The sequence below is a fragment of the Fragaria vesca genome, linkage group LG4 (genome assembly GCF_000184155.1).
Source record: "Fragaria vesca subsp. vesca linkage group LG4, FraVesHawaii_1.0, whole genome shotgun sequence".
NCBI classification, from domain to species: domain Eukaryota; kingdom Viridiplantae; phylum Streptophyta; class Magnoliopsida; order Rosales; family Rosaceae; genus Fragaria; species Fragaria vesca.
The window spans coordinates 4,802,408-4,818,615 of NC_020494.1; the positions used below are offsets into that span (position 1 = coordinate 4,802,408).

The 16,208-nt window shown below is 47.1% G+C and overlaps 2 protein-coding genes across 2 annotated transcripts; one reads left to right on the top strand and one right to left on the bottom strand.

The window, feature by feature from the left end:
- Positions 1–963: 963 nt before the first annotated feature.
- Positions 964–1,767, top strand: LOC101313407. The gene is made up of 2 exons (XM_004297887.1): positions 964–1,485; positions 1,669–1,767. Exons 1-2 carry the CDS (start codon positions 964–966, stop codon positions 1,765–1,767), a joined length of 621 nt encoding a protein of 206 aa, XP_004297935.1.
- A 7,224-nt stretch (positions 1,768–8,991) lies between these two features.
- LOC101313695 lies at positions 8,992–11,565 on the bottom strand. The gene is made up of 3 exons (XM_004297888.1): positions 11,367–11,565; positions 9,706–10,217; positions 8,992–9,453 (listed from the first exon to the last, which is right to left on the bottom strand). Exons 1-3 carry the CDS (start codon positions 11,563–11,565, stop codon positions 8,992–8,994), a joined length of 1,173 nt encoding a protein of 390 aa, XP_004297936.1.
- Between the last annotated feature and the right edge of the window lie 4,643 nt (positions 11,566–16,208).

Here is a 16,208-nt window from a genome sequence, read left to right on the forward strand (position 1 = left end):
AGAGAGAGAGAGAGAGAGAGAGAGAGAGAGAGAGAGGCTCCTTTCAGCTTACTTCTATACATGTGACTACTGATCCAACAGAAGTTCCACGTTCACAGAGTGACTAGCCAGATCGAGATGGGGAGTACGAGTGTTATGGATGTCAATGTGCAAGGCTTCCGGAAAGCTGCTCTAGCGTATTTCTCCAACTTGCCACAAACGAAAAAGTACGAGATAGATCAACTCTTTAGAGCTGCGGATACAAATAGTGATGGGAGAATAAGCTTCACGAATATCCAGCAGTTTTATGAATTTAGAGGTGCAGCGTCATCGTCGTCAACTTCCAATGATGCTGTTAAAAGGTTTTGAAGAAATTCTTCGACACAAACGGAGATGGTAAGTTGGATTACGACGGATTTATCACTTTTTACTACTTTCAAAAGAGTGGGAGGACGAAATTGATGCGTGAAGGTGGCCATGGAGTATGTGATGGGCATGAATGTGAATCCCATATCGGCACTGGTGGACTGTATTTTGTTTGTGTTGATTGTTTTGATGATCCAAACAAAGAAGAAAGTTTCAATCTCTGTACCTCCTGTTACCGGCGTGGAAAGTACGCTCACCGCCACAACAACTTTTTGGACAACTTCGTCTTGTTGTGTTCCAAGTTTGTTCGTAAATCCACCGCACAGCTGGCCATAGTACCACAAACTCAGGTACCGGTCGAGGTAATCATACTATATAACATACATCGTTTATTTTTAGAATAAATATATGCATTCGTAGTGACATACATATGTTTAAATGCTGTTCATCTGTTGTATATCGATCCCATTTCTAACTAATGGAGAAATTTTGTGATTAATCTTGGGCCTTTCCGGCCATATCACGTCCTGCTAATTTGGTTAAATTTTACAACTGGTAAAATTACAATATCAATTAACTTCTGCCCGATCTCTTCTTCCTATGTAGATAGATCCAATGATGGAAAAAATACGTTCTACTGCGTTTGCATATTATGAAAATTTGTCATCGGACAACAAGCAGAAGGCACTTGAATTTATTAGAGAAATGAATATAGATGGTGTCAGCTGGGCAATAAGCCTCCAGCAATATGAGAACAAATTTGGAAGCTCCAGCAGGATGAAGAAGTGTTTCGAGGTGGTGGACAGAAACAGAGATGGCTGGTTGGATTTTCCCGAGTTCGTCACTCTTTACTATCTTCACAAGAGTGGGAGGCTGAGAGTTCGGTGTGATGGCCATGGATGTGATGAAGCCCCTTTCCTCAAGGGAGCTTTTTTTGTTTGCGTCGACTGCTTCAAGAAACATATTCATTTCTACTTGTGCACCTTCTGCTACCGCTATGGAAAGTACACTCACAGCCGCAGGCATACCAACTTTGAGGATAACTGCATGTTGCCGCAAGATATGATATTGCCTCCTTACTCACCCGATCAAACCCAAGCAGCAGTACCGAGTCAACCTGCAGCCACACAAAATTATCAGGTAATTAACAATTTGAGAGAACATGACTCTTGAACAATAATGTTGTACATTTTTCATCTAGATTAGTTAGTTTAATTATATGAGGTCATTCTTTAGCTTTTTAGTTACCTTTACTTGTAAAGTTGTAGCTCAAAGCATTTTTGTGCCGATAATCATTACTTATATTGATCATTGTAATTGCAGGGGGCGTTGGTCGTGGCCACTCAATCGGTCTCTCTACTGGGCAACATTATTAGCATTGGAGCTACAGTTGGGGGTTTCATTGGGTGCAACATTTTGTGATCAATCACAATGGCATGTCATGCATTTTATATCTATACGTATCAGCTCTTTTGATCGAACTAGATAAATACACACACATGGAGCCGTTCAGAAGCAGACGTCCCTCCGTTCTCCACCTGAGCGGACACCAGCGGCGTCCCCGATCACTTTCTCTTCCCGGCAAGTCCGCCGAATTGCAGTTTTCCGGCGAGATCGATCTTGTCTGAAGTTTTAGGTGGAGGTTGTTGCTCGACGAGATCGATTTGAAGGTCTAGGCAGCAATCTCCACCCAAAACTTCAGACAAGATCGATCTCGCCTGAAAACTGCAATTTGGCGGACTTGCCGGGAAGAGAAAGTGATCGGGGACGCCTTTGGTGTCCGCTTCGGTAGAGGCGTGCCGTTGTCGGCTCTAGACGGTGGAGAATAGGCTGGATCAGGAGCGGACGTCCCTCCGTATGTATGTGGAGCTACTATATATATATATATATATATTTTGTTTAATGTGTTTTACTATTGTCAAAAGGGACAAAATTATACAGTTGTCGTTTTTTGCATATGCGACGCTATAGGTTCCTCGCATATGACATATTGCGCGAGATGTAAGTGTGTCACCAATAACCATATGTGAGACTTTATATTTGTTACTATTTGTAATATACAAGGCTTTATATATGCCGCATTTTCAATCTGCGAGGCTTACATGTTTATCGCATTTTCAACTGTGATGCAATACATTCCTCACGTATGACATTTTCCAAGACACCTACATGTGTTGCAGAATGTAATATGCAAGACTTATTATTTGTCTAGTATACTTTCGTCAAGGAATTAATTGCCTTGCATGTTGAAAATACGATAACCGTGTAGTTTTGTCACTTTTAACAATCGGTCAAACACTTAAAACGACAATTGGTTGCGACAACTCTCGCATTTTCAATTAAACGAGAAATATCGAGTCTTTTAAAACTTTGAGTTGCTACCAATTTTTCTTGCAACGTCGGCAATAGTGGTCGCAAGTAAAAAAATGCAAGATTAAATAAAAGTCAAATTAATAAATTAAAGGAGTGTAGCACTTTGTGTAAAAACTCAGGGAAAGGAGAGAGAGAAGCTCTGCCTTCTCTCTAAACTTTCTCTTGCTAGGAGCCTATGTTGAGAGTCGTCGGTGTGCTCTGATCTTTGGCTGCTCCGTCCACTTGTTGGATGGTGTTGTCCATCTCTCTGATGGCTTTGTCCGTCCTTCCGACAGCCCCATCCGGTTCTCCGGCGGAGGAGTCTGTCATTTTTCTTCCCAATTTCATGTTTTCTTCTCCCCTTCTGTAGATCTGGCCTCACGCTATCTCCCTACAAGCTTCAAAATCAATTTTTGCAAGTATTATCGAAATTCATCGCCTTCCTCTTCAGATCTACGGCCTTGGACTCCTCAAGGTTGAATCTCTCTGCTGCTGTTCAATGCATTGCGATGCAAGTTGTGAAATGGAGGTGTACAAAGATCGAGCAGCGTCTCCGGTGCATGCACCGACACTGTTGTCCTTTTACTTTCCTTGGTTCCTTCTTTGTGAAAATCATATTTTATATAAACATGGTATATTTTGTTTTGGCCACGTGTCTCAGCAGGGGTAGAGTTGTAACTCTGGTGACGTCAAAAGTAATAAACAAGGTTGCGCGGCGTGCCACCACGCGGGCGCGAAATGAGTGTGCTGTGCTAGACTTCTAATCAAGCGAAAGGGTTTCCGGTGCCACCTCGCGGACGAGGGATTACGAGCAAACCTCTGTTCACCTGTAAATTGATACTCACTGTTAGAGCGAGAAGAGCAATAATCAGGAAGAAAGGGCGAGTCCGAACGGGCTCTGTAGACCAAAGCGAAAGATGCTTTAGTACCTAGGGTTTCGAGAAGCTCAAGAGTTTGTAAGTTTTTGTATGATTTTGATTGTGTGTCTTGAATAATCCTCGAACTCCCTTATATAGCGTCTCATGACTAACCGATAAGGATGCAATCACAAACCGATTCGGACTCAACAAATAGAACACCATCAAGATACGCTTTACTCGTGAACTGCGTTATCCAAATGACACGTGGCCAGAACAGACTCTGCTTAGGTCTCCAATGCCGCCCCGCGCTATTATACTGTAGTCTCATATGCAAACTCAAACACTAGGCATTCTTATCTCGTGAGGTGTTACAGTCCTTATCAAAATCTACCTCGCGCGCCTCTCGAGCTCGCGACTTCCAATGGGCTTTATAATAAAAAAGGCCACAGGTATTGGCCCAAATGTTATCCAAAACTTATTGCGAGTCTTGGACCAAATTACTAACTGGGCTCAAACATTGCCCCCTAAGCCTTGAGCTTAGCCCATTTCGCAACGGATAAGCGAAAAGGCCTAAAGACATCTGTTTCATTTGATTAAAATTTCGAAACGCGTTGACGTTTCGGTCGCCATTGCGTCTCTTCATTACGGCTATTGATTGAAAAGACGTTACATTTCGCTCCCTTTAAAAGACGCAACGCGGGTCCCTGCATTTCGTCATCTCCATCCATTCACTCATCTCCTATTCTCAGAGACCAAAACCCTTGCCGCCGTTTCTTCCAAAACTCAGCCCAGAAAATGCCTCCTAAATCGATTGTCTGGGATCCCAACCTTAGCCTCACGGCGGCCTCCTCTTGGTCAAACGACCTCGGTCGCCGCTTTGCAAACAATCCTCCGCAAGGGACACCTATCTACTTCCTCGAAACTAGGGAACCCGTGCTCGGACCAATTCCTTCACAACCGTTTTCGGCCACCGATCTAAACCATTATGCCGACCCCGTGCGCTGCCCAATCCTTACTCACCGCCGCGAACCTGGCAACTTCGCCTCGTGGTTTCAACAGGCCCGCTCCCACATAAACATCAAAGTGGGGGAATGGCCCAGCACCACCCGAGAAGAGCGAGACTGGTATGCAGCCCGCCTGCAGACTGATCAGCCGATCTGGGAAGCGGCTAGCATCGCCGAAGCCATAGCCTTGAGCTTCTCGCTACCCCCTCACACTGATCGGGCGCCCATCGCAGCAGCAGCCTGTCTATGGAACAGTGCCACCAACACCTTCGATTTCCCCTTCGGGCAGATGAGTGTTTCCTTACTGGACATCTTTGCCATCACAGGGCTGCCGATCCATGCCAAACCGTATGTACCAGGCGACTTCGTATCGACCGAGTTCACCTACTCTTGCAACATAGGGGCTCGCCGTACCCTAAAGGCTTCGTACTCGGTCTGGAGGAGCTATTATATCCAGCATGCAAAGCAACATGAAAGAGGTATTGCTTTCCTTGAGTATTGGCTTGATAAATTTATATTTTGTGGCAGCGCCCATAAGCCTACGGACAAGTGGACGAAATTGGCCGAAGCACTCTACAACGGGATCGAAGTAGGGCTCGGGCAGCCCGTACTAGGCGCACTCTATCGCACCCTCTACACACTCTCTTTGAAGCCTTTCCACCTCTCTGCCGGCCCACTATGGGTCTCGGACTTATGGCCACAGCTGTACTTCCCTCTCTTCAGGCGTTCCCCGCTCGACTTCCTACCTGAGGATAAACTGCTCGGGCTTGCCGTGTGCAGAATCGCCTCCCACCATAGACGTGGTGGTTCGCCGGCGTCACCCTGAAGCCTTGACAGACGGCTTTTTTCCTCGTTCTGACTTCGACACTGATGCCAAGACAAGCTTCATGAGGGTGACCTGATGTTGCGACCTTTAGCTCGCCGAATAGGAACAAGGCTTTGAGCTATATGCCCCCAATCACTTCGTCAGGCAGCACGACTTCTTCCAAGGGGTTCCATACCCGCTCTTCCATTTGGTGAACAAATACACCTCTTGGCGCAAGATCGGCAAGGTAGACCGGGTCACCTCGCTACAAAACATCTTTCCTCTCAACCCTATTTTGCTCGAGATTGAGCCTTCGCTTGGCGTTGACCCCACATATCTCTCTTGGTGGCGATCTCTTTTAGACAATCATTGGGGATACGCAGACAATGCTGTCTTTACTGCCATCTTCTCTCCTCTATACGACACTCTGGGCGAATCAGACTGTACCGTCCATGACACCCAGTGCGACCGTGCGGAGGGCCTTCAGAGGGTCTCAGCGAGGCCCAGGCCTGCACTTCCTACGGCTCCTGCCGCTCGCCGCTCGACCGGGATCGTCATTAGAGAATGTGACCCCGTTCTCGAGGTACGTTAACAATCATGTGACTTTCCTACCACTTTGCCTATTTCGAACAAAGTACCTTCCCTTAACTTGTTTACCTTCTCTTATAGCTTGCACCCCGTCGGAGATCTGCCAGGAGGCTTGAGGCTGTAGCAGATAGAGGGAAAGCACCTGTTCAAGAAGAGCTCGCGGCGGACTCTGATGGTGAGATTATTCCCACCGTTCCTCAGCCAACAGGCGGCGAAAGCTCGCGAAAGCGCCTCGCTGAGGACGAAGAGGAACTGCTAGAGGATGAACAATATCGGCAAGAGTATGCTCTGGTAAGCAACCTCTCTTTGAACAAATCTCATTAAAGCCAACAATGATTTACTAACTTTTCATTCGATAGGTTCGCCGCCACATTCGACCTCGCCTTGACAGCACCGAAGGAGAAACAGGGACAGTTGAAGTCCATGTCCCGGAAATCGTTGTCGAAGAACAGACCGTAGTCATTGAGGAAGTCAAAGTGCGACCCTCTTCACCAGCCGGTGCTCCGGACGAAACTGGTCTCCTTCTAGAGTCTTCCTTGGTTCCTGTTCAGGACGAAGGTCTTGACCAAACAACCCTACTTTCCGACTTCACGGCCTCCTCGGCGGTTCCGCCAGGGGAATCTCAGTCGGTACTTGAGCATTCTCCTTCGCGGCCAAACTCAACGGCCCAGACAATTGAAGAGCAAACGGTGCCGAAGGTATCTGAAGTCCCGCCGCCCTTTTCGGAGAATGAGCCAGTCGCCGCGATCGAGCCAATCACTCTTGCTCCGTGAGATCGTCTGGCGATGCGAACTCCTCTTTGGTTACCTGGACTACTCGCCTACGGGCCCGAGTAACCCCTCCTGCTGATCCAGAGCCAATTCGCCTAGCTTGGAGTTTTCTTCATGGGTTGATGCGCCAAGGCCCCCATATGAATGTCTTTGACTTGGTGAGGCGTGTTCATGAGGCCCATGGAGCTCTGGTTCGCACCTCGCCTGTGGCACTCCTGCTTTAGACCATGCCTTGGAGCTCATTGACGTTGTCGAGCTGCAGGCCTGCTGTGTTCAGGATGCAGGGGCTCAATTAGCGGCTCAGAAGAGAGTTCGCCAGGCCTTGGACAACCAGATGGCAGTCCTCTTGGCCGAGCTTGAAGACGTTGATGCTCCTGAGGCATCTTCAGAAAACCTATGTGTTTTCTATACCCAGCAAGTGGAGGCCTTGGAGGCTCAGATAGCGGAGTTGCAAGCTTAACTCAATCAAGCTCGCCAGAACCTTGCACAGGCTGAGGACGTAGAAGCTCATGTGCAGGCTGCGGAGGAGACCCAGGAAGCTTTGGACTCGGCCACTGCTGCTGCGGACGAGGCCCAAGCCCAGGCGGACGTTGAGGAGTTGGCCTTAGAAGGCCTTCTCCGAGATTTGTATAGGGCCTCTAGGCAGGTTTAGGCCCGTTTTGTGTTTTTATGTTGCCCCCTATGTATGAACCTTAATAATATTATACTATTTACTACAATAAATTCTTTCCCGCGCTTGTCGAGTCTTTCCTTATTCCCAACATAGCTAATGCGGCCCAGGACGAATCTTCCAATGAGATTTGTTAGAGGTTTCTATGCAACTATTTGCTTAGAAAGCGGGAAGTTATCATAGATCCACACGCTCGTCTTTATCTCTAAGGCTCATATCTCGGAGCAATCTTCTGCATGCAAGACAATTGTAAAAGGGGAAACGACCCCTCCTTCCTATAAAAGGAACCTCTTGGCTGGGCTGAAGTATCAGTTAAGTCTTTGCCCCCTTGCTATGGATTCGTATTTTCTTCTGTTCATCCTCTTGTCCTTGCTTAAAGCAAAACCCCCATTTCTCAAACTTCACCCCTCGTTCCTTCTGAGTCTGAAAATCTACTCTCAGGCTAAGAGTAAGTTTGAAAATCTACTCTCAGGCCAAACCTTCGTTTGGACAAACAAATGGTCTGGGTACCTTTTGCCTTGGACCAGCTGTTCTGTCCAAACGTGAGGTCTTTAAGGTCCCTCGGCCGCTCGCGCTCCAGGCCCTAGCCAGTGTCCTTGAAGCACCTTCAAGGCTTGACTGGTAGCATGAGGGACCCCGGTCCAGTGGACCTCTAGCTTTTCAACACTTTGTCTTAGGTCCAGGCCGGTGTCCAGGCTTGTGCCGATCTGGGGAAGCGAGACGTTTGCCAATTTCAACCGAAGCATGCGGCGGAGGCCTCTTCTTCGATCCTGCAAGATATGCGGATTTGAGGTTTCTAATATTTCCAGATCTATGCTTTTGAGTGTAGGTGTGTAGTCAGATTTCATTTGTTCTGTTAATGCAGTTGCTTCGGCCGCAAAGTCGCTTATGAAACCTGTATCAGAAAACGCAAGAAAGGAAATATAAATGAATTTATTTTTTAGGGCCTCTGGAATAGGCCCCAATCTTGTACTTGTCTTTGGTTAGACTTTGCACGTTTACAATGAATGAAGAAATAAGAACAAATTAAAATACATGTGATTCCTTAGGGCCTCTGGGATAGGCCCTAACCTTATACTAGTCTTTGGTTAGACTTTGCACGTTATACTTGATGTTAGAGTCTTCATTCTTCTATCTTGGGTTCCCTCCTAGTGCTAGGAGGTGGACCGCTGACGCGATGGCGTGTAGCACTATTAACTGTGGTCGCGGGATCTGAAAGAGGTGGAGGATCCTTGCGTTCCCAAACTCCAATGATATGGCGCTTGAGGAAATGACCATTAATAGGATTGCGGTGGAGAGTACCGTCTAGGTCGCGTAGGTGCTATGCCCCCTTAGGTAGTATGCGATGAATGATAAAGGGGCTTTCCCAGCGGGCGGACCACTTCCCTTGTCCTTTGGTTTTGTCTCCAAGCGGTAACACGCCGCGCCACACTTTCTGGCCTTCGGCAAAACTTTGGCCTCTGGTAACCTTGTCATAGGACCACGCGATGCGCTGTTTTTCAAGGACGAGATTGTTGTAAGCAGTGACACGGTGTTCGTCGAGATCTTCTAGTTCCTGCCACATAGCCTGAACGTAATCGTCTCCAAGCAGTTAGTGCTATTCTTGTACGCGGAGCGAAGCGATGTTAATCTCGAGGGGAAGGACGACGTCGTGACCATACATAAGGCCATATGGGGTGGTATCCGTTGGCCCACGCTTCGAAGTACGATAAGCCCAAAGTGTGTGGTACAATTCCTCGTGCCAGACACACGGGTTTATTTCTAGCATCTTTTGCAAAATGCCAAGTATAACCTTATTGCTGGCCTCGGCCTGGCCGTTGGACTGTGTGTAATATGGTGTAGAGTGGAGGAGCTTGATGCCATAGTTGTTGAGGAATTTGACCACAGAATCCGCCATAAAAGCTGCCCCCCGGTCCGTAACGATGCATTCGGGAATACCAAAGCGGGATATGATGTTGCGGAAAATGAAGTTACACATCGAATCTGCAGAGGTGACTTTGAGCGGCTCCACCTCGACCCATTTGGTAAAGAAGTCGGTGGCCACGATAGTGAACTTATGCTGCTCAGACGAATGTGGGTGGATGATGCCGACAAAATCTATAGCTCATCTGTGACCCGCCCAGGGTTTAATAATAGGTTGTAACGGAATGTTGGGGATGTGCTTCACTGGGCCGTGAGCCTGGCAATCTTGACAACCTTTGGTGAAGACGATATAATCTTTTAAAATGGTAGGCCAGTAGTAGCCATGACGGCAGATTAACCAACGCATTTTAGGCCCTGCCTGGTGCGAACCGCAAACCCCGCAATGTACCTCGCGCATGAGACACTTAGCGTCATTCACGTACACGCAGCGGAAGTTGTTTCCGTCCTCGCCGCGCAGACGGAGCTCGCCGTTGCGCAGTACAAAGTTCAAAGCGAGGAAACGCGTTTGCCATGAGTGAGTAACGTCGTGTGGGCTTTTGAGGTAGTCAATGAACGGTTGCCGCCAGTCCTCGTCAATAGGGTCTAAGGCGGTGACCTCAGGAAGGTCGGCCTGATATTGCCCCCTTGCAATGAAAGAGGAAAGAGTGCGGCGTTCGACTTTTAGAAGTCGCTCGCGCACTCCATCTCGCAGGCTGAGTCCGGACGTAATCTGGGCGAGCTCGATAGCTGTAAAATTGTACTCGCGTGGTATATGCTCGATGAAGACGTCAGCGAACTTGTCTAGGATGGCAAACGTCTTGCGTAGATATGGCTCGATGGATGAACTTAAGCATTTGAACTTCTCGGCCAACTGATTGACGACCAATAGAGAGTCACCGAGGACATGAACTTTGCGGACACCTAAATCCAACAAAATCTCCAGTCTAATGATGAGCGCTTCGTACTCCGCTTAGTTGTTGGTACACTTAAAGTCCAATTGGAAGGAGTAGGAGAATCGATCGCCGACGAGGTTTTCTATGGCTATTCCTGCCCCCGCGGCCTGGTCAGTTTGCGATCCATCGAAGTAAAGGGTCCATGGGGTGAGTGTAACAATTGCAAATTCTAACTCGCGAAACTCTATGAGCTCTGAAGGTGGGTGATGAGCGAGGAAATCCGCTATAGCTTGTCCTTTTACTGTTTTTTGCGGAACATATTGCAACGAGAATTAGGACAAGGCTAAGATCCATTTACCGATTCTCTCTCGTAGGATAGGGCGAGAGAGCATGTACTTGACCAAGTCAGACTGAGCAATAACCACTGTGGTAAAGGCTAACATGTAATGGCGCAGCTTGCAACATGCAAAAAACAAGGTAAGACACAACTTTTCCATGGGGGAATATCGTGTCTTGCAATCAGTTAAAACTCTGCTGAGGTAGTATATGGCATGTTCGACCACGTTCTCGTCGTCCTTTGCTAGGAGTCCACCTATGGACAAGTCAGCGGCGGCGATGTAAAGTTTAAGCGGGAAACCCTCGCGAGGTGGGATCAAGACAGGTGGGCTTGTCAAGTAGTCCTTGATACGATTGAAGGCTTGTTGGTGTTATGGCTCCCATAAGAACTCGGTTGCCCCTTGGAGTTTTAGTAGTGGTTAGAAAGGCTGGACTTTCCCAGCCGCGTTAGAGATGAAACAGCGGAGAAAGTTGATTCGCTTAAGTAATTGTTGGAGCTCTTTCTTGGTTGTCGGGGGCGAGGTCTCAATTACTGCCTGCGCCTTGTCCTTTGGGATCTCAATTCCCCTATGATGGACTTGGAATCCCAGAAAGTCGCCAGCCTCTGCGAAGAAAACACATTTGGCTGGATTTATCTTCAAGTTGTGTGAGCGCATCCGTTGAAAAACCTATCTGAGGTCCTCGACGTGGCTTGCTCTCTGTTTAGTTTTCACCACAACTTCATCAATATAGACTTTAATGAGCTTCCCCAGAATGTCGTGGAAGATCAAGTTCATGGCGCGTTGATATGTGGCCCCTGCTTTTTTGAGTCCAAAGGGCATGACGACATATTCAAACGCACCTGCTAAATCGGGGCAGCGGAAGGCTGTCTTGTGTCGGTCTTCCTCGGCAACAGGAATTTGGTGATATCCAGCTGTTCCATCCATGAAGGAAAGGACGTGTCCTGCTGCCGCGTCAATGAGGAGGTCAGCGATTGGCATGGGATATATGTCCTTAGGCGTTGCGTTGTTGTGATCACGGGAGTCAACACAGACGCGCATCTTGCCGTTTTTCTTACGAACGGGGACAACATTTGATAGTCACTTGTTATACTTTGCCACGAGGATGATACCTGATCGGTGCATATTTTCGATTTCTTCCTTGACTACAATTTGGGTCTCAGTCCGCATGAACCGTTCGTCTTGCCTCACAGGTCGCCGGTCTGGGTAGGTAGGCAGTCGGTGGCAGACCAACTCTGAGGACAAACCGAGCATGTCTTTGTACTTTTCGACGAAGTAGTCCCTGTACTCACGTAACAGGGTAAGAAGCTCTTCCCTTTTGTCCTTCGCCAGTGTAGCACTAATGGATAAGAGTAAGGGTTTCTCTGTAGTCCCTATGTCTATTTGTAAAATGGGGTCACGGACTTGAGGTGGTGTGTCGTCTAAGGCAGCGGGAGCTAACTGAATAACTTCTTCCTTGGCCACTATTTCGTCTACGTATTCCATAGTCGCGACCTTGTCGAAGGCTTCGCGTTCTGTCTAGTACAAGAGAAATCTCTCGTACAAGGACTCGCCAGCCTCGCGTGCCTCCTCTGAGAAGGCACTATCCATCAGACGTTTGTGAAGGATCCACGATGGTGTGAGGACGTTGTAAGTCATCCTTCGCCTGGGTTAGTCCCCATCGCGCTAAGTTTGAAGCTATGACCCCGTATGGGCGGCCCTTGTAGTCGACGCCTTGTACGTCAAATGGCCCTAGGTCGGTATTGTAATATTGGTCAGCTTTAATTATGACCACCTGTCTTGTCTCGGTATCCCAGATCATGAGTTCTTGGTGCATGGAAGAGGGCACGCAAAAACTTTTGTGTATCCAATCGCGGCCTAGGATCATGCTATAAGAAGAAGCACATTCGGCCACGAAAAAGGTATAGACCCGCAATGCCGACCCTACCTTAACTCGTAAAAACAACAGGCTTAAGGTGCGGGATATTTGTCCGGTGAAGTTTTTGACAGTCAAGGAGGTGGTTTGGATCATCGTACACGGGATACCCAAGAGTCCCATGGTACGTGTAGTGACGACATTGACCGCGGCACCAGTGTCAACCATGACCTTGTTGATCAGTATCTCTTCGACCTCTGCTATAATGTATAACGGCTGCATGTGAGTGGCCATGTCTAAAGTTGGTGTCGAAAAGGTCTGAGTCTGCTTATGCTTGATGCTACTTGTAATTTCCACTTGTGGAGCGTCCTCGTCCGTCGTCGGAGTTGTGCCCATTTCGCTGCTACATAGTAAGGGTGTGCCACCGACGCTCTCACTATTGACCAGGATATCCTCTGCACGGCAAGTTGTATTGGGTGGCAGAGCATATCTTTCTGATATGAAGAAAACCATCCCCCCCTGAAAAGCGAATTGCTCATTGGGACCAGCGGAGTGTCAATGACTCCGTGCTCCCCTTCTAGCACCACGAAGGCGTCTACTTCATGGTTGACCTCTTATCTTCACCCCATCCTGAGACCTCTACCATATTGCAGGTGAATGACTCCCCCTGCTCTTCTTCTTGGTCTTCATCTAGGTTAATTCGAGGCTCGGAGTGCGTCTCGTTGTCTGTTGAATTTTCACGGAAACGTTGGGCCATTTGCTGAGCGAGGTTGGGGCTAGAAGATGCACTTTCGGCAACTGGTGGTGCGTTAGCCTCTGTCTGCCGTGGGTGCCACACTGTCTTAGTTGAGGGTTGTTGGTTGTTTATTGGTGGCTAAAGGAGCCTTGTTAGTGTTGTCCTTCTTCAACCGCTGCAGGGCTGACACACGGGGGATCATCCAAGTCTCTGGCTCTGGGGTAGATTGTGTCCAAGGCCGATGTGGTCGTGGTGGTTCCCCTTTGGTTTCGGGTTCCGGCGCCATGAGGGCTGAGGTGGTTAACGTCTTGGCCCTGGTTCTGGTGTCGTAAACAACTTACGCCTTGGACCAGTAGGTGGTTCCCTTCTCCTCTCAGGCTCCGATGTACGTGACGGCCTACGCCTGGAAGGTTGCAGATCCCTTTTCCTTTTAGGCTCTGATGTAGGTGATGGCCTGCGCCTGGAAGGTTGCGGATCCTGCCTTGGTGGAACTGTAAGTCGGCAGAAGACGTTTGCTTTGGGTACAGGTTCGTCTACAAACTGCTCGCACACCCTTGGGGGTGTGACAGGCGGCATCTGAAAGAATGCGCGCAAGTCTTCCGCCTCTCTCCACATACGCTCAGGTGTCTACGCGAGCTGTGAAGGTTGTATAGCGCCCTCATCGACAGCTCGTAAGGCCCGCATGATGCTACTGTACCGCTTTTGTAGCTTTCGCTTTTTAGACTTACTAATGGTAACTGCCTTACCCCCTTGCTGTGTGTACCATACCCCATCCTTGATTGCTAACTTGGATGTGAGGGGGAATATAGGTGTCGGTCAAGATACCTCCATGAGGGCTTGAGGCCTCGTTGTCGTGACGATTGCTGCTGGAGTCCGATACGTCCATCTCACTTGTGGTAGGAGACGAAGGTACTTTCTCTGTCCAATGGGTATAAACGAACGTCTCGAGACGTTCTATCCTCCTTTCTAGCTCTTCTCGTGTGAAACCTCAAACTTAAAAAATAAATAAAAAAATAAAAAAATAAAAACTTGGATTGCTGCTTTGTCTTATTTGAAATGTTGATTCACCTACTTGCTAGCTTATGCCTAACACATGACTACATGCAGCCAATCACAAGTGAAAGTCTGAAAACCTAATCAAACTTGTGGATTGCATTTACCTGCTGAGTGAGCAGCTTAAACTTGGGCATCAAATTTAAAAACAACTGCTGGCACTTGAAGATAAACTTCAAGTGTTTTTACATTAATAGGTGGCAGCAAATTAACAGTTAGAAGGATAAGTGTCTAACTAAGATAGGTTAGGGAAGCTACAGGTGGCTGATTACTTTTCCTAGTATAAATAGAGGTATTCACCTGAAGAAATAAAAAAAAGTAGAGTTCAGAAAACATAGAGAAAAGTTAGAAGAAGAAAGAAACTAATGGAGTTCTGAAGCAAAGTACTAGTATCTAATAGTGAAATTTCAGTTTTGGTAAAACAGGTTTGAGGTAGGGGAAGTTATGGGGAATCTCTTTGTTCTATAATCTTGCTTTGGAATTGTACATGATATTTGTTAAAGATGGTTATTATGTTTAGCTTTTCATCATATTATTACATGATCTTATGTCAACAACATATTACTATTTGATCTTATGTGAATAAGAAATGAATGAAGTTATGGGGTTGAGGCTATTACTTGAAAGAGACCAGTAATTGTCTGCCTCTGTATACATATAGGGAGAGAACCCTTTCAATGTTATATTGATAAAATGATCTCATGGCAAGAAGACACTGGTGACCAAGGATAGTACAAGAGTACCAATTTGAAAACTTAACCTATATATGTGCATACACTATTTGTTTATTGAAATGACATGAGATTTGCTCTACTAAGTTTATAGCTCACCCCTTTATGAATTTGTGCAGATGTTACTCTTTGAGAGATAAAAACTTAATACCTAGAAGGGATGAAGTCTAGGAGGAGTAAACTATGGCTTGCCGTTTTTAAATTTCTATTTGTGTAATAAGGCTTAGTTTATAAGCTTTCTTTCCTGTTTGCTGTAAGAACATTACTTATGAAATAAAGTTTTACTCCTTCATTAAGTTACCTCTGATTCAAAGGTTCTCATATAACTTTTACTTGTCCAAGGTTTTCTTATCCTTGACAAGTTGAAGTTATTCACATCCTTACTCATAAGAGAACCATATTTTCTTAAAATTTCTGAGTTGGGGTGTGACATCCCGGGCCTTGGGACTCATAGGCTGATAGTTATCAACGGGGGACGGTCCATCGTCCCTCATGACTGCTTTGCCCTTATCTTTGCGAGAAGGGTGATCTGGCTCGAGCTTAGCGATCAACTGTCGAGCTGGGTCGTCTGCTTTCCCCCTCTGGTTAGTTGGGACAGTATAGTTGTTCACTGGCCGTTTACGGCTTCGGCCTGGCGGTTCGCATAGACCTGCATTTGGCGACAAGTCCAATGTTATTTTTCACTGGCCGAATTGAGGCCAAGCGATGTCAGCTGTTACGATCATAAAATCGCCCTTATTCTTAAAGCGAATGTATCCGAGGTCGAGTAAATCTTGAACTTGGTTCCGGAGCTGCTGACATTCACGGGTTCTGTTCCCCTAGCTATTATGGAACTTGAAGTGTATGCGCCCTTCCTTGTATTCTATGTAAGGTAAGGAACTAGGCACTGTGACGAGCCCGTCATCTATGAGATCGTCTAAAACCTCGTGAGCAAGGTTGACATTGTAGGTATATTGGCGATGCGGCCGGCGGGCATCATTATCACCTTCCTCGCGACCCCTATTAGGTGCTCGACGTCGATCTTCATCTTCGGCCTGATCGGCCCAGTTTACCTCAACCATGCCAACTACAGGTAGGAAAGGGTCTATATCCACCAACGAAGCAGTGCTACCTGGCATCTTCATCTTTAGTTCGCTAGAGTTCAGCCATGTTTGTAACTAGTCTCGGAGCTTGACACAATCTTTGGTGTCATGATTGTAAACATTATGGAAGGCGCAGTACTTTTTATCATTCAGCTCCTCCTTGGATGGGATCTTGTGATCCAAGCGCACGTATTTCGCCTCGATCAAGTCATTAAAGACCAAATGGG